This window comes from Mastigoproctus giganteus, chromosome 11 (assembly GCF_048544385.1).
Source record: "Mastigoproctus giganteus isolate SK-2022 chromosome 11, ASM4854438v1, whole genome shotgun sequence".
In the NCBI taxonomy this organism is placed as follows: domain Eukaryota; kingdom Metazoa; phylum Arthropoda; class Arachnida; order Uropygi; family Thelyphonidae; genus Mastigoproctus; species Mastigoproctus giganteus.
Window position 1 is genome coordinate 72,823,189 of NC_143585.1, and position 23,496 is coordinate 72,846,684.

Here is a 23,496-nt window from a genome sequence, read left to right on the forward strand (position 1 = left end):
TTCGGGCTTCCCCCTGCTCTGCCCGTTGCCAGTCTCATCAGACGTTGTTATCTACTCCTGGCCCGGTGCTATGAGGTAGAATGACTAACATATAGGTCAGTGCAAAAGCATCATTTTAACGTAGCATGAGGCCTTTGCCCTTAAATATTTTATAGTCTATATCACTGCACACCATCAGGAAACTTTCGTATTGTGAAGTTATTCTTCAAAACTGGGTTTTCACTATTGCAACACCAGGGCACCTACCCATCCACCGAGGAGAAGCCAACAAGCTTTGAAACAGTGCCGTCTGAGTGGTGGTATCCGCTAAGGATAAGTAACAGTAGGCTTCTCCACTGATGAAGTGTTACTTATTCGAGTTAGTACAATACTATGGCAACTTGTTGTGAAGGCATTCACAATATGAGATCTAACCAAAACGATGCCAATTTAATTAATTAATTTAACTACTTTGGTAGATGGCTACGTTAAAATGATGCTTTTGCACTGACCTATATGTTAGTCACTCAATTGCGTAGTAATGATGCAATTGTACTAAATAATGTGATAGTTTGAGGCTTTCTGCCCTAAACTTTTATTTACTTTCATTGTAATTATTTTTAATGTATAGTTAGTGCTTTCCCGTATAATATCGTTTTCACCTGCTTGTAATGACTTTCAAAAGTTCAACTCAAAGTGGTTTTGATGGTTGAGTAATTTGTACGCAATTTTACGAAAAATTACCTGTCAGAAAGGGGAGCTGTTGTAGATTTTTAACAAAATGAGTGGAGACGCGGGGTTTTGTGTTGGTTTGGGCACAGGGTAGTAAGATCTTGTCTCGGGAAAATAACGTCATTTTTTAAAATTTGGATGAACTTAAATTCTGTAGTTTACATGTTATTTCAAGTGTTCCTAATTAGGAATAATGATGCGTGGATATCAAACGACCGAGAGTAAAATACAATGCATATTCTATAGTGAGTTTCACCCTACAGCTGGGCCGAAAATCACTTATCAGGTAGTCTCTTTGAACTTTGTAATGTTTCATAATAGAATTAAGATCTATATTTAGCAAAGCATAACCAGTAAAAAAAAACCTTCAGTATCTTGAACGGCCATCGTGCTTACCTGGAATTTGACTGTCACTGTTTTATTTCAGTAATTAAGTAATTCATAATTTTCCTGTATTATTATTAGCTATATGGTGCAAGGAAGCCTGAGGCTTTTGCTGCATCAGCCAAAAAAATTTTTCTGAGAGAGAGGGAGAAATAAAGAAATAACAAGAGTCAGAAGTATAAGGCAATCACCAAGAAAAAGAAGAATGATGATATCCAGCTCAATACCCTGGGTGTGCCAAGCCCATACTCACCAGATGTGAGCCCCTGGGGTAAATTAATCTCTACTCATGCTGTTCTCCTAGTAACTAGTTGACGGAGGTCAAATAGCATATTCGAATCATAGTCTCCTTTTCTGAAATTAAAACCCCCCACACTCACCTTTAACGACTGAGATCTCACTTTTAATCATCCATCCAAACACTCCACTCTCACTCCCAGTTAATGGTACCTATACTATACTATAGAGTGAAGAACTGACAGTTCTTCACTCTATCAGAATCATGGGTGATGATGAGGTATAGTGTGTGCTTGATACTAACATGCTAAGTAATGACCATTGGCATAGATAAAGGAAGAGTCAGTGAAAACTAAGACAACTTTAGTGCAAACTGTTTTTCTATTAAATACTTGATATTTAACAGGAAAAAAAAAGTAATTACATGGGAACATTATGTTCCCATGTAATTACTTTTTTTTTTTTTTGGTATGCGTGCCAGAAAAGGTTCACCCTCACTGCTTAATATTTTTGATCTGGCAGGTTGAAATCATCTGTAATGATTATCTATGATTTTTGTTTGAGAGTAAGCAAGGAAGTCATGAACTTGTGTTGTATTCATCCATGTAGTCCTGACATCAGCACCGTAATCTCCTTCCTAGAGGCTTCACAGAAACAGAACCCTGAATTCAGAAACATAATGGTCTACTTCCCAACTGTCTTCCACCCAGGCCACAATCTTCTTAATCCTGTATCAGTTCAGTGTCAGAGATAACATTGGCTCACTTCCATGGAAATGTCCTCCCAACAGACACACACACACCCCTACCTCAGAAAAATGTATATATATATTCCTTTTGAGTGCTCAATGAGACTAGTAACCAAGAGAAAAACTATGGTTTTTAGCCAGTATGTTCCCAAAAGTAGCCCACTCCATCCAATCTGTATCTCCATTATATTGCCTCTTTGTTAATAGGACTATAGGTGCTTATTCCCTTTTTCATTCCTCCACTTTCTTTCCATACTTTATGGCACTGTGTTAATAACTATTATATAGATATCATTTCTGGAATTATGAGCCACTGACAAGAGAGCCCAAGAGTTTATACTGGTATTGGCAAATTAATGCCAATAAGCAAGTTGGGAAACTTAGTGTGTAAAATAGTTCAGTAAATTAAAGCATTCTATATGAAAATGTATATCCAATTTATCATTTCTGCATATAATTAAGTCCTTTAGTCCTTGCATATATGAAAAGCTTTATACATCTCATAGATATGGTTCCAGTTTTATATGTAGTTTAACACAAGGCAACTCATGATTGCAACATGAGAAATCAGTGCTGTGTGAAATGACATTTTTCTTTTATAGACATTAGTTAGCTATTTTCTGTTCTGTAAAATATATAGGACAGAAGACAACTAACTAATATTAAAACAGACACACCATGTATTTATTTTACTGTTTTATATTCAATACTTTATGTTATTAACGAAGAAATTTGTTGAACTGTGTCCTTTTTTTTGTTCTTTATCACAGGTCCCAAAAGATTCTCTTTCTAAAGAAGTCTTTGATAATCTTAGTGTTTATATTATACCAAAACCAGAATTACAAGGGAAGCTAATAACAGTGTAAGTATTGTGATAATAAGTTTCTTGTTGGTGTGTAGCATAAAACCTGTATTTGCCAAAAATACATTATTACTGCTAATACAGTACCTAAACTGACAGTACAGAAGATAAATTCCTTACTGTTAACTTTCCGATAATTTTGTAACATTGTATACATCTCTCTCTCTCTCTCTCTCTCTCTCTCTCTCTCGCTCTCTCTTACTCTCACATAAATCTGTGTGAATAATATTAGTCTTAATTTCCTTTAGGTACCATAAATCTCCAAATTTACATAAGCATTAGAAGAGGCATATGATGCAAGAAAGCAAGCATCAGTCAAAGAAAAAATCCTTCCCCGTTTCACCCATCCATTTACTCCAAAAGTTTGTCTAGTTCAGCCTTCGTTTATTTAAGCTGTCAACTTCCACGACAGATGGAAGTTTGTTCCAGCAATTAACCATCCATTGGCTAAAGGCAAATTTCTGTACATCTATTCTACAACTGTCTTCCCTCAATTTGAATTTATGCCCACTCAGGTGCAGAATATGAGCAAGAGGAAGAATTCCATCAGCATTGAGCTTGCTCAAACCATTCAAGGCCTTATACCTCTCAATCTGATCACGTGGCAGATGCCTAGTCTAATTAAATTTAAATTCTATATATGTAAATGTTAACTGTTAGGTTCTCTTGTCATGCAAACATGTCCACAGGCTGCACATTCGTATTTGCTTAGCTGTGCTGTGCATTTAGTCATCAGTTTTGTCATTAATGCTATTCATATGTGTGATTGTGCATTGAGCATATATCTTACAGGTGTGAGGATACATTACAATATCAAAAGTAGACTGTATGGTGGGATGAGTCGTTTTTCCTTGAGGAACTAACCTTACTTTCTCAAAGAATGTACTTATTTTTTTCACATATGCTTTAATTTTGAACTTTGTGTATTTTCTTTTAGTAAATAAATATATTCCAAGATTACAAGATGTATTTATAAAAAAATAAGAATAAGATTTCAAAAATTGTATGCACCTCCTAGATGCTATTTCTGTTTTTTGGGACACTTTTGTACCCTTAGTGATAGTGCAGAAATGCAAACATAAACCCAAGCCAATCAAAGGTTTGGGCTTATGTTTGCATTTCAGATGACATGACCAAAAGGTAAATGTGCCATTTATCTACAACTAAGAGCTCTTCCACGAGAACTGTTTCAAGATTTACTCTATCAGACGATGGGTAGCCTTTGTTAGCAGAATGTGCCAATCTAAGAATAATGTATCAAAACCAATAAGTGTATGGAAGAAAAACTTCAATTAAACACAGCTTTTATTATGTGTACAGTTAACCCCTAATACAGTGACTTCTTAATTCTGGCGCAGTTTGAATTCCCACGTAATGTAAATAATCACTGAAAATGCGATAATAGGCCTATGAGAGTAACTCTTGCATCTAGGCATGTATGATCTGTTATAACTTTTAAGGGCATGAGGGTTTTAATAGTGGTAAATACACACAGGTTTCAGTTTATGACCCTCCATATTAACACCAAACAGAAGTGTTAGCCAATCTTTCGCTGCCTTAAAGCCAGGCACAGTCTTTCAGCATTGGAAATATGTGTGATCAGGCATTTTTTCCAATATAAACCTGTTTTATCCGCATTAGCATTAGTAAAGGCACATGGTGCAAAAAAAAAAAAAACCCTTCTCATTTCACCCATCCACTTGCTCCAAATGTTTGTCTAGTTCTGCCTTGAATCTATTTAAGCTATCAACTTATACAACAGATGTTAACTGTTTTTTTAACAGTTAACATCTTCCTGTGGCTCCATCTACGACGTGAATGTTGAACTATTCTTGTTTGTACTACAAAACTGGCCTGTTCCGTAAAATAAAACTATTCAGAATTTTTAAATTTTTAACAACTTTCTGCACACCTAGGAAGAAATATCTTCAATTTGAGACCACTTCCAGCCCGATCAGTTAAGTGTATCATTCACATTGACTGTTGAAAGAAAACGGCTTCCATATTAAATATATAGATAATATATTACAGGTGACCCCCGCTTAACGCTGATAATTCGTTCTGGAAAAACAGAGCACTAAGTGAATCCGTGCTAAGCGAGCGCCGCATTCCCATAAGGTAACATATGTATTTGTGAGTTGCGGTCGGTGCCATAGGATATTTCCTAATAAATAATAAACAGCAGTGAAAACATGCACAAATGCTGGTCAAAATATTTAATAATCAAATATTTGTACATATAAAATATTCTGCATTACATACGTATATAATTATGTGGTAACTACTTATGTATCAAAATTAAACTTAAAATTCCAATTAAAATCATGATTTTAATTGATTTAAATGTTGAATTGATGAATTTAATCATGAAAAATGTGTCGATTTTGGGTTGTACTTTGGCCGCTCTTCCTGGTAAACTAAAAGGGGTTTTAATTCTAAATCCCCCGCAGCGTTACCACCCAACAATAAAGTCAACCGATCCTTCGCTGCTTTGAAACCTGGCATGTTTTTTTTTTCTTCTTTCAATATGAAACTTCTTTTAGGCATTCGTTTCCAAAAAAGTCCTGCTTCATCTATGTTAAAAACTTGTTGAAAAGTATAACACATAATACCCCTCTTCAATAATTTTAACAAGTTCTTTTTTGAAAGTTTCAGCTCCTTGATCTGCACTTGTGGCTTCTCCCTGGATGTTAAATCTATTCAGCCAACCCTTACTAGTTTTAAATGGTTTCATATTTTTTTTTTTTTTTTTTTTAGGTTAGTTTTCTTCAGATCATCTACATTAACTAATCTCTCTCTCTCTCTCTCTCTTTTTTTTATATAATATTTAACTTAACTGAATTCTGCGTTGGATATTATCTTCAATAAAATTAGTCTCTCCATTTCAATCCTAATAGCCGGCCTAGCCCTGGTTGCTTGCAGTGGAACAGGTGTCTTTCCTGCTGCTAAAATTAATTCTTTATTTTTTATAATTGTTCTTACAGTTAAACTTGCCAGTCCTAAAATATGGCACACATCTGCTTGTCGTTGACTGCAATTGATTCGCTTCAAAACATGTATAATTTAATTTTCAAATTCAGTCTTTTTCTTACATTTATAGTCTTTGCATTGCGTCCAGATGTTGCTTTTTCATTCTTATCCGCCATTATTAACTCTTCGAAAATGTAACTGTGTTGGTTGCATTAATTATGATATAATGTTCGAGTAAACTGTCTGTTACGCACGATGTCTAATACTGTAATGAGTGATGACTAGACTTAGGATAAACGCATATAACGCAAATATTACAAGCAATATACTTGATCATTTCTTAAATTGTTGATATGGGAACTACATAACAAGTCACTTTACTGCAATTAAATTAGCGTGCGAGAAAATTTCACTGAGTGTGGAAAAATTTCTCCAGTCTGCGTGGGAAACATTTTAATGCTGTTTTGATATTCATTTTCAAGCTATTGACTCCATCAAATGAAACGATTTCTTTAAATATTCCAAAAATGCAATCTGTAAAAGAGCGTTATAGTGATATGCGACAGCATTATAGTCAAATACGGGTTATATTATAAGAACAGCGTTATAGCGAATCAGCATAAAGTGAACCGCATTATAACGAGGGCCTGCTGTATATATATAAAAACATGATATATTTTAATAACCTTATATGTCATATTATGTCTTTCTGAACTAGGCAGTTGATTAGCAATTCAATTTAGCTGTGCTGTGCGCTTCTTGATTAGACCGGGGTTCGAGCCCGTGACCACCAAATACGGAGGATGCGGAAAGGTCAGGGAATGACCACTGCATATCTCTGGAGCAATATGGCCTTAGTTGCTAATGCTCCTAAAAACCAAATAACATCAATTTAGCTGTGCAGAGGGTATAGCAAAAAAAGTCACAAGTGCATGGCTCAGTATTTTTGGGAAAAAAGGCAGGAAGTAGTTTTAATGATGTGTTTAGGAATTATATTATTTTTTCTGACCCTAATAACAAGAACAAAAACATTTAGAAACAGTAGTCTCATTATCTAGAAAAAAATTTTTTTCAAATATTCCTCAAAAATTCCTCACCTTGAAAGCACAGCATCACAGAGCAAGCAAAATTAAAGAAAACAAATCAAATTTGCGCACTGGTATTTTATTATATAATATCGGTGTAAATACACCATAGTTTACCCATAAGTTTAACTACATAAGTAGTGTAACAACATTGTTTGATTTTATCTCATATTGTGGCTACCTTCACAATGAGATACCAGTGGTACCACCACTGAGAAAAAATAACAGTAGTCTCCTCTACTAGAGAAGCATTATTTATTCGAAGTAGTGCAATATCTGGTATCTCGTTGTGAATGTAGCCACAATATGAGATAAAATCAAATGATGTCGATACACTACCTATGTAATTAAACTTATGGGGAAACTATGGTGTATTTACACTGATATTATATAGTTAATTTCAACCCACAACATATTATGCCTTGTGCATTTAGTCTTCAACACTGGTATTTTATGCACGTGCTGCACTTTGTACACCAAAATGGATTTTTTTTTAGCCAATGCACCTTTCAGTTAAAATATAATCAGAAGTGCAGATTGAGACTGAAATTAAACACTTCTTATAAGAGATCAGCAGTATTCTGATATAATGGTAACAATTACAAGTAAACACATGGGTTGTGTCAGGGTAGCTAAGAATAGGAACAGGTGCATGTATATTTGCATGTACCCCAATGCTAGGAGTTTGGTAAATAAATTTGATGAATTTGAGGTATTGCTCAAAACATCAAAGGCAGATATTGTTGGGATATCAGAGACGTGGTGTCACACAGATATAAGGAATGCAGAACTGGAATTTGGGGAGTACAATGTGTACAGAAAGGATAGACAGGATAGGAAGGGAGGAGGGGTTATGCTATTAGTTAAGAAACACATAAAATCCAAGGAAGTGAAGCCAGTCAACGTCGCTGGACAGTGCAGTGTCGAGTCAGTTTGGTGTGACATAAGCATTGGGAGATCAAAATTGAGAGTAGGAGTGTGTTGTAGGCCTAATGACTGTGATTAGTATAATAAGAAACTGTACAGGGAAATGGAGTGGGCCAGTAAATCATCTACATCAGCATGTTCGGGAGGCAACTAGAGGAAGTAATACTCTTGATCTGATTATCAGTAATGATTCTTCATGCGTTAAGAATCTGCAGATAAAGGAACCACTAGGTGGCAGTGATCACAGTGTGCTGAAGTGGGATTTATTATTATTATTATTATTATTATTATTAGCCATAGAGTGCAAGGAAGCCTGAGGCTTATGCTGCACCAGCCAAAAAAAAAAAAAAAAAAAAAAATTTTGAATTACCCCGAGAGAGAGAGAGAGAGAGAGAGAGAGAGAGAGAGAGAGAGAGAGAGAGAGAGAGAGAGAGAGAGAGAGAGAGGAATCACCAAGAAAAAGAAGAATGATGATATCCAGCTCAGGACCCTGGGTGTGCCAAGCCCATACTCACTAGATGTGAGCCCCTCAAAGAGGTAACTACCATCAGGGGTAAAGGGAAGGGTTTTTGCTTTCGTAAAGGTGACTGTAGTGGTCTGAGACAGTATTTAAATTCTATATGGTGGGACCAACTGATGACGTTACCAACAGCAAATTCAAAATGGGAAGCATTCAAAGAATTAATCTTGGAAGCTACTAGGCTTTACATACCAACTAAGAAATATTGTTCAAGGTTTAGGCCTAAATGGATGTCAGATGAACTAATGAGACATATGGCAGAGAAGAAAAATGCATGGGATACATATAAATTAATGAGTGACATGGACGCTTATGATAGATATAAGCTGGTCTGTAACCAAGTCACAAAGGAGATTAGGCAGGCAAAGGCAGATTATGAGAAATCCTTGGCAAAGGATGCAAAGAAAAACAACAGAGTTCTTTACCTATGTAAACTCTAGAAGGAAAGGGATGAATCAGATTGGACGAATCTGACAAACTAAATAAGTATTTCGCATTTACATTCACCCATGAGGAGTTATTCAGGGAGGGGAATGCCAGAGGTGAGTTAAACTCTGGCAGTGAGCTATATGATTTTGTAATAACTGAGAGGAAAGTGGAAGAGAAATTGTTGAAAATAAACATAAAAAAGGCACCTGGGGTGGATGGGTTCTATCCAGTTATATTGAAGGAGGCAGTAAAGGAAGTTAGCAAAACCTTAGCCATAATTATGAGAGCCTTCTTTGGACTCAGGGGAGGTACCCATGGACAGGAGATGTGCAAATCTGACCCCAATTCACAAAGGAGGATCAAAGGACGACACAAGTAATTATAGACCTGTTAGTTTAACTTCTGTTCCAGGAAAATTAATGGAGGCACTGGTTAAAGAAGCACTGCAGGATCATCTAGACAAGACTTCAGTTATAGCTCGAACACAGCATGGTTTTGTTAAGGGAAAGTCTTGCCTGACCAATTTGATTGAATACTGTGATGTGGTCACAAAGGAACTGGATGCAGGGAATAACTTTGATATCATATATTTGGATCTTAGAAAGGCTTTTGATACTGTTGCACATGAAAGACTGCTGAACAAATTGGAGCAGTGTGGCATTGGAAGTATAATATATACCATCAATATCATTTATAATATATAAATGATATTGATGATATCAAGCTTAATGTCCAAGTTTGCAGACAATATGACGGTTGGCAGGGTTGTTAAGGACACTAATGACAATACGCTGCTGCAACAGGATCTAGAAAAGTTAAGCAGATGGCTGAGAGGTGCCAAATGAAGTTTAACATTGACAAATGTAAAGTACTACATATGGGAAGCAGTAATCCCAGAGTAACCCGTATCAACTTTGTGGTACTACACTGACAGTGGTAGAGAACGAAAAGGACCTGGGGGTAATTGTGCAGGCAGATATGAAGTTTTCTGAGTAGTTCAGATGGTCTGCAAGAGTAGCTCATAGTATCTTGTCAATGATACACAGGAATTTTTCTAGCAAGATTAAGGAAGTGATTATCCCCTTGTATAAGGCAATGGTCAGGCCACACCTTGAGTACTGTATACAGGTCTGGAGACCTCATTTTAAGAAGGATATAGAGCTGTTGGAACGAGTACAGAGAACCGCAACAATATTAGTGAATGGAACAAAAGGCTGCTCTTACGAAGAAAGGCTTAAATTTTGCAAATTACAGTGTCTGGAGACTAGGCACCTGCGAGGTGATCTGACTGAGGTGCATAAAGCCTTGAATGGTTTTATACACCTCAGTCAGATTTGAATGATGGAAGAATCCCATCAGCATTGAGCATGCTCAATGCTAATGTAATTCTTCCTCTTGCTCAGAATTATCATCTGAGGGGCATAAATTCAAATTGAGAAAAGACAGATGTAGGAAAGATACGTGGAAGTTTGTCTTTTGCCAGCGGGTAGTTGGTTGGTGGAACAGACTTCCATTCCTTGTTGCGGAAGTTGATAGCCTAAATAAATTTAAGGCTGAGCTGGACAGGTATTTGGAACGAATGGAGGAGTGAAATGGGAGCGGGTTTTTTTTGGCTGATGCTGCATAAGCTTGCTTTCTTGCATCAAATGCCTCTACTAATGCTAATGCTAATTATGGCATACATTCACTTCGTTTGAATGAATATTACTTAGCTTTAAGTCCCTTTTATTGATCCATTAAGTAGTATGTAGCAATATATATAACAAAATAACCAGCATTTCTTGGCATTCGTTTATAAGCTCTAAGTGAAATATTATTGTATTATAACATTCATTTATTTTCAAGAGACACAATGATAGGATATTTAATGTGCTGAACCAGTCCTGATGACCAACCTCTCGTTTTTGAAATCTTTATCAAGCGAATTCTGCTTAAAAAGTTGAACAAAAAGAAATGAATGGGAACTCAATCATTAAATGACATAAGCTATGCTGGTAGCATACAGATGTGTATTATAGAAATACACACTGTATGATAAGATTTTGACATACCTACAAAAATAGGAACTTACTTAATTCCTGGTGCAGCCTATATTTTATTACAAAAATTTATTTCTAGTAAAAAGTTTAACTTTTTAGTTAACATATTAACTAAAAAGTAATCATTGTTTTGCAGCAGGAAGGCATCTACTAATTTTGTAGATTGAGTGGTCTACCAGCTGATGTAAATATTCTTTTGTTGATTGTCCAGCTTATATGTTTCACCCAAATCTAAGATGTTTTCTATGGATAATCCTCTATAATTTATTTTTCTTCTACTGTCCATTTTGTTATATTTAATATAATTTTATTGTCAGTACATTAAGGTTTATTTCTCTTCTAGAAATGCCTTTAATTATAAAATCATTGGTTATCCTGTTGGAATTGACAATGCTAAGTATGTTAGAAACAGACTTATTTTCAATCTCTGTTTTGTCTGTGATGCCTGGATGAGAACTTTTCAGTATGAACCTATTGTCAGAAAGTTGGCAAATTATCTAGTTAATTTAGAGGTAGGATATTTATATTTATTAATATATTAACTTATTAATGGTGTTTAGAATTGTTAATAAATAATCTTTGGAATACTTCTCTTATCCATCTGTCTAGCTACAATTTCTCCCATAAACAGCAATTAAACTTCTCAAAATTCCAAATTTGGGAATATGTGGAAATTTTATGTCTGTGAGCTGGTATTTTTCTAAAACCATTCATGGACTAATAAGTTTCCCTTGCTTTATTTTAACAGTTTTCAAATCTCCTAGACATTTGCATATACCAGAGAATATTTGCCTTTCAATCTTCGAGCTGAAACTTTTCAGTTGTAGATATGGAAAGCAAAGAATTTCTATCTTGCTTACTTATGTAGCTTAATAGAATAGTTCATCCAAATGATTACTAATGGATGCAGCATTTCAAATTTTATTTACCTAACATTAACTACACTTAAGTGTTAGAATGCATCCATTCCTAAATTCCTAGCTCCTGATATTAAACATCTGACTAACTAAGCATATAGATATAGGTGCTCCCCGACTTACAGATAACTCAATTTATGGAAATCCAACTTACGTAAAAAATAAATAAAATAAAAAATGTCCCATGCAGCAATCAATTGTAATTGGTGAGTTCAAAGATACCTAGAGCTCAGTCTCCAGTGGGAACTCTCCAAGAATGCAAGACAATAACATTGCAACGACTTGTAGATAGCTAAAAAGGGACCTTCTCGTTAAACTTTCTTCTCATTTTTACTCTCCATTACCTATACTACTGCTCTGCCTTGCAGATAACTGTGTATGGGTTTTTTTGTGAAAATGTACGAAGGTGAGGAAACAATAACAACGAATTCAATTTTAGGCTAGCAACATCCACTGTGAATACAATAGTAAAAGATAAAGAATGAATAAAACAATATGCAAAAAGCTCTTAGCCTTTAAAGTTTTCTGTGAGAAAAAGAAGGCATTCATTCAAACCTCCATAGATAAATTCTTGAAAAAAATTGAACTACCTCCTCAATTTGCAAATTTTCTGACTCCACCTTCGGTACCACCTGCACCACCTCCATCTTCAGCACCATACTTCTATAGGCCTTCCACTTTAGCTATTTTAGAGCTAGAAGACGAGTCTGATACTGATGACGCAATAGCTCTATCTTTAACCTTATTCTCCTCCTCCAACTAATATTAGTGTCATATATACCTGTCCCCCCCCACTTACACACCAGAAATAAGTTGTATATATATGTACTTTAAAATTTTTATTTTTTAAATAATATTCTAATGCATATGTTATGAGTATGTAATTATAATATACAAACGCTATAAGACATAAAGTGGTTTTTTTAAATAATGAACTTATGTTATGCTTATGATTTTGGTTGGTTTCCTAGTTATGGGTTTCTTACTTCCTTTGCTGTCTCCTTTAATATAACTGGATAGATCCTATCCACTTCAGGTGTCTTTCTTATGTTTAACTTCAACAATTTCTCCTTCACTTTGCTCTCAGTTATTACAAAATCCTTTAGCTCCCTGTTAGTGTTTGATAAACTTCTGGCATTCTCCTCCTTAAATAACTGCTCTGAATGTCAATGCAGAATACTCATTATTTGTCAGCTATGTGAGCAGGATCATCAACGGCTGAACTGTCAAGTGGACCAATCTGATTTATCCCTTCCTCTTAGAGTTTACATAAGTAAAGAAGTCTTTGCTGTTTTTCTTTTCATTCTTTGCCAAAGATTTCTCACAATCTGCCTTCGCTTGCCTAACCTCCTTTGTGACTTGCTGACCAGCTTATATCTGCCATAGGCTTCTGTGTATCCTGATAATTTATATGTATCCCATGCATTTTTCTTCTCTGCCATGAGTCTCATTATTTCAGTTGACATCCATTTAGGCCTAAACCTTGAACAGTATTTCTTAGTTGATATGTAAAGCCTAGTAGCTTCCAAGATTAATTCCTTGAATGCTTCCCATTTAGAATTTACGGTTGGTAGCATGTGAGTTGGTCTCACTGCATAGAATTTAAAAAATCTCTGAGACCACTGTGCCGCCTTTACAAAAGCAAAAACCATTTTCTTTACCGCTGATGGTAGTTACATCTTTGAGTAAATTCTACATCAGTACACTGTGATCACTACCACCTGGTGGTTCCTTTATCTGCAAATTCTTTATGACGAACAATCACTGATGATAATCAGATCAGGAGTATTACTCCCTCTGGTTGTCTCTTGAACATGCTGCTGTAGAAAATAATCATCCAATAAACACAAAAGACTTGCTAGTGTGCAAGTGACCAACTCACAAGAGCCAGTCAATATCTGGAAAGTTGAAATCCTCCATTATAAAGCATTCTGATTTACTGGCCCACTCTATTTGTCTGTATAGTTGTTCATTGTACTCAACATAGTCATTAGGCCTATAACACACTCCTACCCTTATTTTCAGTTTCCCAGTGCTCATGTCACACTAAACTGACTCAACATTGCACTGTCCACCAATGCCAACTGGATGCACTGTCTTAGATTTTATGTTTCTTAGCACAGCATAACTCCTCCTGTCTATCCTTTATGTTCACATTCTACTCCCCAAATTCCAATTCTGGATTCTTTATATCAGTGTGACACCATGTCTCTGATATCCCAACATTATCCACCTTTGATGTCTTGAAACACTTCAAACTAATTGCATGTATTTACCAAAATATATATCTTATATCAATATGTCTCGTGTCTTTGAAATCAGCAGACTCAGGAGAATGTACTGTTATATGGTCCTTGAGGTTGTCACAGACCTTCTCTCAGATATGCCAGACAAGCTGTACTTGTTATCTGGGAGTCTAAAACGCTGATGGAACTGATATTCGGGTGACACTCAAGTCAAGTGGACCCAATTTCGGTGAAGTCCGGACGGTCTGTGACAGCCAAATCCTCTGCTTGCACCTTCACAATGGTGGGTGACCACCCAAGTGTGAACCAACGTAAGAAGGGGTCGAGGAGTGGTGCCCACACCACATGGAGGAACGCCACCCCTCTATGTTATCAGGCAGTACTTTATTATGTTACCAGTCAGTACTTGGACATTAAGCTTGATATACCATCATCAATATCATTTATAAATACAGAAAACACTAATGGACCCAACATTGAACCCTGAGGGACTCCACTAATAACATTAGCCCACGATGAGCAGTGTCTATTGATTATCACCACAATGTTATGATGAACATTGTGGCAAGATCCAATATTCCATACATTTTGAGGGTACAGTAAAACTGTGTTCACATGCCGGCCACTAGTTAGTACGCCGGACCAAAACTATTGGTAACTCTGTAGGAGGCTTCCAGATCAGCTAGTATATAATCTTACTATCTCTACTCTGCCAGATAGTGACTGGAGGGAGTCCAAGTAGTGTGTATACAAGGAGCATTGTTGAGGCCACGTTATGTCAAGGATCTGAGTATATTCTTACCATGTGTACGCCATATCCAAAAATTTCATTACTTCATACAGCATGTCCCACCCAATTTTTCTTACTATTGAATACATTTCCATGGGGGATGTCTTTGTATGTGCGCGATGCAAGGAGTGTAAGGAAATCAGGCGACAACTCAGCGTTTTTATGGGCCTATATGAGAGCTTGAAGGACAGGGTGGATGCCCTCGAAGGATTAAAAGTGAGGGGACCATCAAGCTCTCAGCTGCCCACACCAACGCCAGAGCTTCCACTTGGGCATCACACAACACAGCAGCAACCCCCAAGGCAGAATGCGCTGGTCCCAAAGGAACTAGTAGTTGTTGGTGACTCTATTGTCAGGGAAACGGAAAACATGTTTTGTAAAAAGGATAGGTGGAACAGACAGGACCAGGGTATGTCTGCCAGGGGGGCAAAGGTTGATGATGTTGTAGAGCGGATATCATCTTTTAAGGGCACAAAAGGTGATATAGTTGTACACGTTGGCACTAATGATATCAAGAGTAGGAGACCAGCGGAATTACTTAACAAGTACAGGTCACTGTTGAAAAAAAGCCGTGAATTTGAAAGTGTCTGCAATTCTACCCAGACACGATAGAAGGGAGTATATGATGAGAGCCCTGTCCATCAATTCGGCCCTGCAAAGATTGTGCAAGGCTCAAGGGGTAGAATTTTTTTCAGCCTGGTCTGTACTTGTTAACAGGAGAGACTGCTTCTACAGGGATGGGATACACTTAAATAGAAAGGGTGCAAGAATGTTTGCAGATGTTATCGAGGCAGTGTTAGGTGGGGCGGAAAACTGCTATATTGGGGGGATACAAGGACTAATAGATTAACAGTAGCCACTGGCAGAGGTGAAAGTGATTCTTGCACTGTTTCTATTGGAATGAGCAGCAGCTTGGAAAATAAAATGCAGGATATTTCAGAGACTGCTGGGAATCATTGGGGTACAAGTAAACACATGGGTTGTGTTAAGGTAGTTAAGAAAAAGAACAGGTGCATGTATACTTGCATGTAAACCAATGCTAGGAGTTTGAGCAATACCTCAAATTCATCAAATTTATTTACCAAAGCATCAAAGGCGGATATTGTTGGGATATCAGAGATGTGGTGTCACACAGATATAAGTAATGCAGAACTGGAATTTTGGGAGTACAACGTCTACAGAAAGGATAGACAGGATAGGAAGGGAGGAGGGGTTATGCTATTAGTTAAGAAACACATAAAATCCAAGGAAGTGAAGCCAGTCGACATCGCTGGACAGTGCAGTCAATTTGGTGTGCCATAAGCATTGGAAGATCAAAATTGAGAGTAGGAGTGTGCTATAGGCCTAATGACTCTGAGCATAATAAGAAACTGTACAGGGAAATAGAGTGGGCCAGTACATCAGAGAGTCTTATAATGGAGAATTTTAATTTTCCAGATATTGACTGGAATTTGTGGGTTGGTCACTCACACATACACTAGCAAGGCTTTTGTGGATTTATTGGATGATTGTTTTCTAAATCAGCATGTTCAGGAGGCAGCTAGAGGGAGCAATATTCTTGATTTGATTATCAGTAGTGATTCTTCATGCATTAAGAATCTGCAGATACAGAACAACTAGGTGGCAGTGATCACAGTGTGCTGAAGTGGGATTTACTCAAGGAGGTAAAGGGAAGGGTTATTGCTTTCGTAAAGGCGACTACGATGGTCTGAGACAGTATTTAAATTCTATACAGTGGGACCAACTGATGATGTTACCAACAGCAAACTCAAAATGGAAAGCATTCAAAGAACTTATTTTGGAAGCTACTAGGCTTTACATACCAACCAAGAAATATTGTTCAAGGTTCAGGCCTAAATGGATGTCAGATGAACTAATGAGACATATGGCAGAGAAGAAAAATGCATGGGATACATATAAATTAACATGTGACACAGAAGCCTATGATAGATATAAGTTGATCTGTAACCAAGTTACAAAGGAGGTTAGGCAGGCGAAGGCAGATTACGAGAAATCTTTGGCAAGGGATGCAAAGAAAAACAACAGAGTTCTTTACCTATGTAAACTCTAGAAGGAAGGGGATGAATCAGATTGGTCCACTTGATATCGATGGTTCAACTGTTGATGATCCTGCTCAGGTAGCTAAACTAAATCAATATTTTGCATCTACATTCACACATGAGGAGTTATTCAGGAAGGGGAATGCCATAGATGAAGTAAACACTGGTAGTGAGCTAGATGATCTTGTAATAATTGAGAGTAAAGTGGAGGAGAAATTGTTGAAGATAAATACAAGAAAGGCACCTGGGGTGGATGGGATCTATCCAGTTATATTAAAGGAGGCAGCAAAGGAAGTAAGCAGTCCATTAGCCATAATTATGAGAGCTTCCTTGGACTCAGGGGAAGTATCCACAGACTGGAGATGTGCAAATGTAACCCCAATTCACAAAGGAGGATCAAAGGCTGACACAAGTAATTATAGACCTGTGAGTTTAACTTTTGTTCCAGGAAAATTAATGGATGCACTGGTTAAAAAAGCACTGCAGGATCATCTTGACAAGAATTCACTTATAGCTCAGACACAGCATGGTTTTGTTAAGGGAAGGTCTTGCCTGACCAATTTGATTGGATACTATTAGTCACAAAAGAATTGGATGCAGGGAATAACTTTGATATTATATATTTGGATCTTAGAAAGGCTTTTGATACTGTTGCACATGGAAGACTGCTGCACAGATTGGAGCAGGGTGGCATTGGTGGCAAATTGTTGCTATGGATAAAGGGATGGTTGAGTGGCAGAAGACAGAGAGTGGTAATTAATGGACACTGCTCATCATGGACTAATGTTATTAGTGGAGTCCCTGAGGGTTCAGTGTTGGGTCCAATGTTGTTTTCTGTATTTATAAATAATATTGATGATCTTATATCAAGCTTAATGTCCAAGTTTGCAGACGATACAAAGGTTGGCAGGGTTGTTAAGGACGCTACTGAAGATATGCTGCTGCAACAAGATGTGGAAAGGTTGAGCAGATGGACTGAGAGGTGGCAAATGAAGTTTAACATTGACAAATGTAAAGTACTACATATGGGAAACAGCAACCCCAAAGCAACGTACCAACTCTGTGGTACTACACTGACAGTGGTAGAGAATGAAAAGGACCTGGAGGTAATTGTGCAGGCAGATATGAAGTTCTCTGAGCAGTGCAGATGGGCTGCAAGAGTAGCTCATGGTGTCTTATCAATGATATACAGGAATTTTTCTAGCAGGGATAGGGAGGTGATTATTCCCTTGTATAAGGCAATGGTCAGGCCACACCTTGAGTACTGTATACAGGTCTGGCGGCCTCATTTCAAGAAGGATGTAGAGCTGCTGGAACGAGTACAGAGAAGGGCAACAAGGTTAGTGAACGGAACGAAGGGTTGCTCTTACGAAGAAAGGCTGAAGTTTTGCAAATTATAGTGTCTTGAGACTAGGCACCGGCGAGGTGATCTGATAGATGTGTACAAAGCCTTGAATGGTTTGAGCATGCTCAGTGCTGATGGGATACTTCCTCTTGCTCATAATAATCACCTGAGAGGTCATAAATTCAAATTGAGGAAAGACAGATGTAGGATTGATGTGCGAAAATTTGCCTTTAGCCAGCGGATAGTTGGTTGGTGGAACAGACTTCCATTCCTTGTTGTGGAAGTTGATAGCCTAAATAAATTTAAGGCTCAGCTGGACAGGTATTTCGAACGAACGGAGGGGTGAAGTGAAAGGGTTTTTTTTTTTTTTTTTTTTTTTTGGCTGATGCTGCATAAGCTTGCTTTCTTGCTCATATGCCTCTACTAATGCTAATGCTAAAATATATACACCAAGAATTGTTAATCTAATAGAGCAAGCTTATCTGCGAAAAGATCTCAACTTCCCAAGCACTTCCTAATTCATTTCACAAATATACGTGGTCTCAATTCTGATATCAGCGATGACCATTTCCACTTGCAGTCTGCCAAACCCCATATACTTTTTCTGACAGAATTTCAGTTAGCATTAGCATTAGTAGAGGCATATGATGCAAGAAAGCAAGCTTATTCAGCATCAGCCAAAAAAAAAACAAAAAAAAAAAAAAAACACACACACCACTCCCATTTCACCCCTCCGTTCGTTCGAAATACCTGTCCAGTTGAGCTTTAAATTTGTTTAGGCTATCAACTTCAACAACAAGTGATGGAAGTCGGTTCCACCAACCAACTACCCATCGGTTGATTTAATGACTGCTCATCTCAGATGCCCAAATTTTTCGCTGTATGATTCCTTTCACCTCAAAGTTGGTACTTGTGCATATGTCTGTTCTGATATTTCCTGTCAGAGACTTGGCAATTTGGAATCTCCTCTCTTTGATCTTCTCTGGCTTAAAATCTCTCTACCTCATTGTATCAAATTCATCTGTTGTTTCTACTGTTCTCCCAACTACTAATCACCTGGAGCTCTTTGACTTCCTCTCTTTGCAACTTGATTTTCTCCAGTCCAACTTTCCTAAGAGTGAGGTAATGTTCCTTGGTAATTTTAATGTTCACAACTCCAGCTGGCTTCTGTTTTCTAGTCAAACCGACCCACCTGTCGAGATGCTGAGGCTTTTGCAATTACTAATGCAAAATTCACACACAGATTGTTCATTTACCTACAAGAATACCGGACAATCCTAATCATACAGGCAACATGCTTGATCTTTTTCTCACAAACAACCCTTCTAAGTACACGGTCGAAGTGAGAGGTCCTTTAGGCACTTCAGATCACAACTTGGTGATTGTCTCTTCTCCAATGGAGCCTTTATTTCATGGCAGTTCCCAACCTTACGTTGTTTGGCATTACAAGAATGCAAAATGGGATGACCTGCGAGATTTCTTTTCTTCTTTTCCTTGGTCGGATTACTGTTTCAAAACTTCTGATGTCAACGTTTGCTCAGATCGTGTCAGTGAAATTATTCTTGCAGGAACGGAATCCTTTATCCCACAATCCACTTTAAAATCTCGTCCTTTATCGAAACCTTTGTTTTCCAAGAAATGTGCTATGGCTGTTCAAGAGAAGAATGTTGCATATCGTAATTGGCTTGTTTCTAATTCTGCAGTTTCATTTTCTGCCTACACCAAAGCTCGCAACAATTGTAAAGCAGTTATTAATCAGTCCAAACTAGAGTTTGAACAGGCTAAGAGTAGAAAACTTGCTCTTGCCCTAATGGTAGCCAAGCATTCTGGTCTCTTGCCAAAGCTATTGGCCGCAACTTTTGCCTATCTCTGCTCCCACCTCTGTCCAAACCAGATGGTTCTTTTGTCACTTCAGCCAAGGATAAAGCTGACTTGCTAGCATCCTATTTTTCTTCCAACTCATGTATTAATGATCTTGGTAAAACACCCCACCATTCCTAACACGTTCCATTCAATGTCTCCTGTGGTCTTCCTTCAAAAGGATGTCAGAAGGAATTTGACGAATCTTGATGGTAAGAAAGCTCCAGGTCCTGATGGTATTTCTCCACTTGTTCTCAAAACCTGCGCTCCTGAACTTACTCCTATTCTTTGCCGCCTTTTTTTTACTTTCTTATTCCAAAGGTGTTTTTCCTTCTGCTTGGAAATTTGCTCATATTCTTCCTAAAAAGGGTGACAAATCCCTCCCATTCTATTATCATCCCATTGCAATTACTTCTACTCTTTCTAAAGTAATGGAGAAACCAATTAACCACCAACTCTTAAACTACCTATAAACCTTTCGTTTGATCAACAATCGCCAGTATGGTTTCCATCAGTGTCGATCCACTGGTGATATTCTGGCTTATGTTACCCATTTATGGACTAATTCAATGGAAAGGTTTGGTGAAACACAAGTAGTTGCTCTTGACATCTCAAAGGCTTTCGATCATGTTTGGCATAAAAGTCTTGTAAACAAGCTTCCATCTTATGGGTTGCCAACTGTTTTTAGTAATTGGTTATCCAGTTTTCTCTCTGATTGCTCACTGAGGGTGATGGCAGATGGCTCTCTGTCTTCTAACTTCTCCATTAATGCCGTTGTCCCCCAAGGTTCAGTTCTTTCCCCCACTCTTTTCCTCTTGTATATTAATTACCTTCTTCCATTGACTGGAAATCCTATCCATAGTTTTGCCGTGATAGCACATTGCATTCCACTTTCCATTTTGAGAAACCTTGCCCTGCTCAATCATCTTCAACTTCTCGAAAATCTGCTACCAATTCCTTAAATGCCAATCTTCAGGTAATTCTCCAATGGGGCAAAGACAACTGAGTTGATTTCAACTCTTCTAAAACTCAGTCTTGTCTTATATCTCTCAAAAAGGATTCTTTTGCCCCTATGCTTTTCTTTAGTGACACTCGGATTTCTAGGCAAAATGATATATCTCTTTTGGGGATTGCCCTGACTTCTACTCTCTCTTGGCACAAGCACATCACAAATATTGCTTCCTCTGCATCTAAAAACTTGGTTTTCTCTTTCACTCTCGGCATTACTATTCTTCCAAACAGCTGTTCACTCTGTATAAATCGCAAATCCGCCCTGCCATGGAATATTGTTTCCACATCTGGGATAGTGCCCCCCAAAACCTCTCTCAGGCTTCTTGATTCCATTCAGAAGAGGGCAGTTAGGTTAATTAATGATTCATCTCTAACAGAGTCTCTCCACGCGCTGTCTCATAGACGTACTGTTTCTGCTGCATGCCTCTTCTACAGATACTTCCATGGGCACTGTTCTTCTGAATTGGCTTCTATAATTCCCGCTCCCTCTTTCAAACAGTCCAAACATGTGCCGCCACCACCACCAGCCAACATCCATTTACTGTCCAGCTTCAAACTCACAGAACCAACTTTTGATCTTCCTCGTTTATTCATTCAACTGCCGTTTTCTGCAACAACCTTCCTTCATACGTATTTCCTGAAAATTACAGTCTACAGAAGTTCAAGTCCAATGTCAACAAATATCTTCTTTCATCTTCGTACTATAGGTTCTAATACATCTCGTGTTTGGGTTTTACATAAAAATTCAAATTTTTAAATTTTTAAATTCAAATTTTTAGTGTGCATTGACTTTATTAGCAGGAGACGAACAAGTAACACGTCTTCTTCCAATGGTTAATGGAACACACCGAGGCGGGCAGCAGGCAAACGTTTGTGTATTGACCGTACGACTCGTGGTAAGCTTAACGCGCGATTCAAATCTTTTTCAACTATCGCATAAAAAAAAAAAAAAATCGTGTTAACTGGAAATTTGCATTGTGTAAAGTGAAAAATGGTATAATTTTTCAAATAGCGTTAACTGAAAATTGCGTTAATCGAACTCGCATTATGCGAGGCCTGCCTGTACTTGTACAGAGCAAGAAAGAGAAACCATCTTTTTTTATTTTTCTTACTCCTATTATTAACACTTACTACTTTACGCTTGGTCACACCAGGCACTGCTCCTGCCTCCTCGTTGGCAGAAAAGCTAATCTTCCAAGTACCAAAAGGAGCAAACATGGATCAAAATGTGTTTCCGCCTCTAGAGCTGACAAGCTCTCGGCCAGAGTTAGATATTGAACATGACACGTCACAACCCAAGAGGTTGAAAACCACTTCCTCGGTGACAGGTTTTCCTGCATTTCTTATAATGCACTCCCTTGCAGATCAGCCCCTCAGTAATCTCTCTCTGTTCCTTATCCAGAAACACGTGGAAAGTCTGGCAGGATCTCCGAAGACAGTCAAGAGACTGCAATCAGGGGACCTACTAGTGGAGACAATAAACTGCAGACATTCGAAGAAACTACTAAAACTTACAAACTTTGCTGGAATTCCAGTAAAGGTTTCTCCACATGCAACCTTAAATACATCCAAAGGTGTTATATCCAGCCGGGATCTATTGAATGTCACTGAGGAGGAGATAACGCAAGAGCTTCAGAATCAAAATGTCATTGCAGTGAAAAGGATTATGACTGAAAAAGACAATACACTCGCACCTACAAGAAATATTATTTTCACTTTCAATACTCTAAATCTACCATCATCAATAAAAGCAGGCTGTCTGCTCTGCCGCGTTAGGTCCCACATTCCTAATCTATTGAGATGTTTTAATTGTCAAAAGTATGGCCACTCTCAAACGACATGCAGAGGAAACCAAGTTTGCCCTAATTCTAATTGTAGGTCCTCTGATCACACTCAAAGTGATTGCTCTGCAAAAGAAATGGCCTGCCCCAACTGTAAAGACAACCATCCTGCTTATTCAAGGACATGTGACAAATGGAAGCATCTCCGTAGCCAGGTGGGCAGTAGCAGCAGTGCGTAGCATATGCTTCTTGATTAGACCGGGGCTCAAGCCCATGACCACCAAATACGGAGGATGCAGAAAGGTCAGAGAATGACCACTGCATATCCCTGGAGCAATATGGCCTTAGTTGCTAATGTTCCTAAAAACCAAATAACAGCAACAAATGGAAAAACTGAAAAAAAAATTGTGAAATATAAGATAGAAAATAAAGTAAGTTTTCAAGAAGCAACGAAAGTAATTGATTCCAGTATGACTAAACGTACATATGCCAGTATTGCGCAAAAACATAAATCAGTGGCCATCCAAACTGATGTTACAGTCCCTTCAAACACTTCAATCTCTGAATGGGCTCG

General features: G+C 37.7%; 1 protein-coding gene across 2 annotated transcripts in view; it reads left to right on the top strand.

The window, feature by feature from the left end:
* Window positions 1-708: 708 nt before the first annotated feature.
* Nprl2 (Nitrogen permease regulator-like 2) overlaps window positions 709-23,496 on the top strand; it is a 129,381-nt gene continuing 106,593 nt past the window's right edge. For both annotated transcript variants that reach the window (XM_090385048.1, XM_090385049.1), the window contains exons 1-3: window positions 709-997; window positions 2,851-2,942; window positions 11,256-11,424. In XM_090385048.1, coding sequence (XP_090241174.1) covers window positions 905-997; window positions 2,851-2,942; window positions 11,256-11,424 — 354 coding nt within the window. In that variant the 5' untranslated portion in view covers window positions 709-904. The remainder of the gene's footprint in view (window positions 998-2,850; window positions 2,943-11,255; window positions 11,425-23,496) is intronic.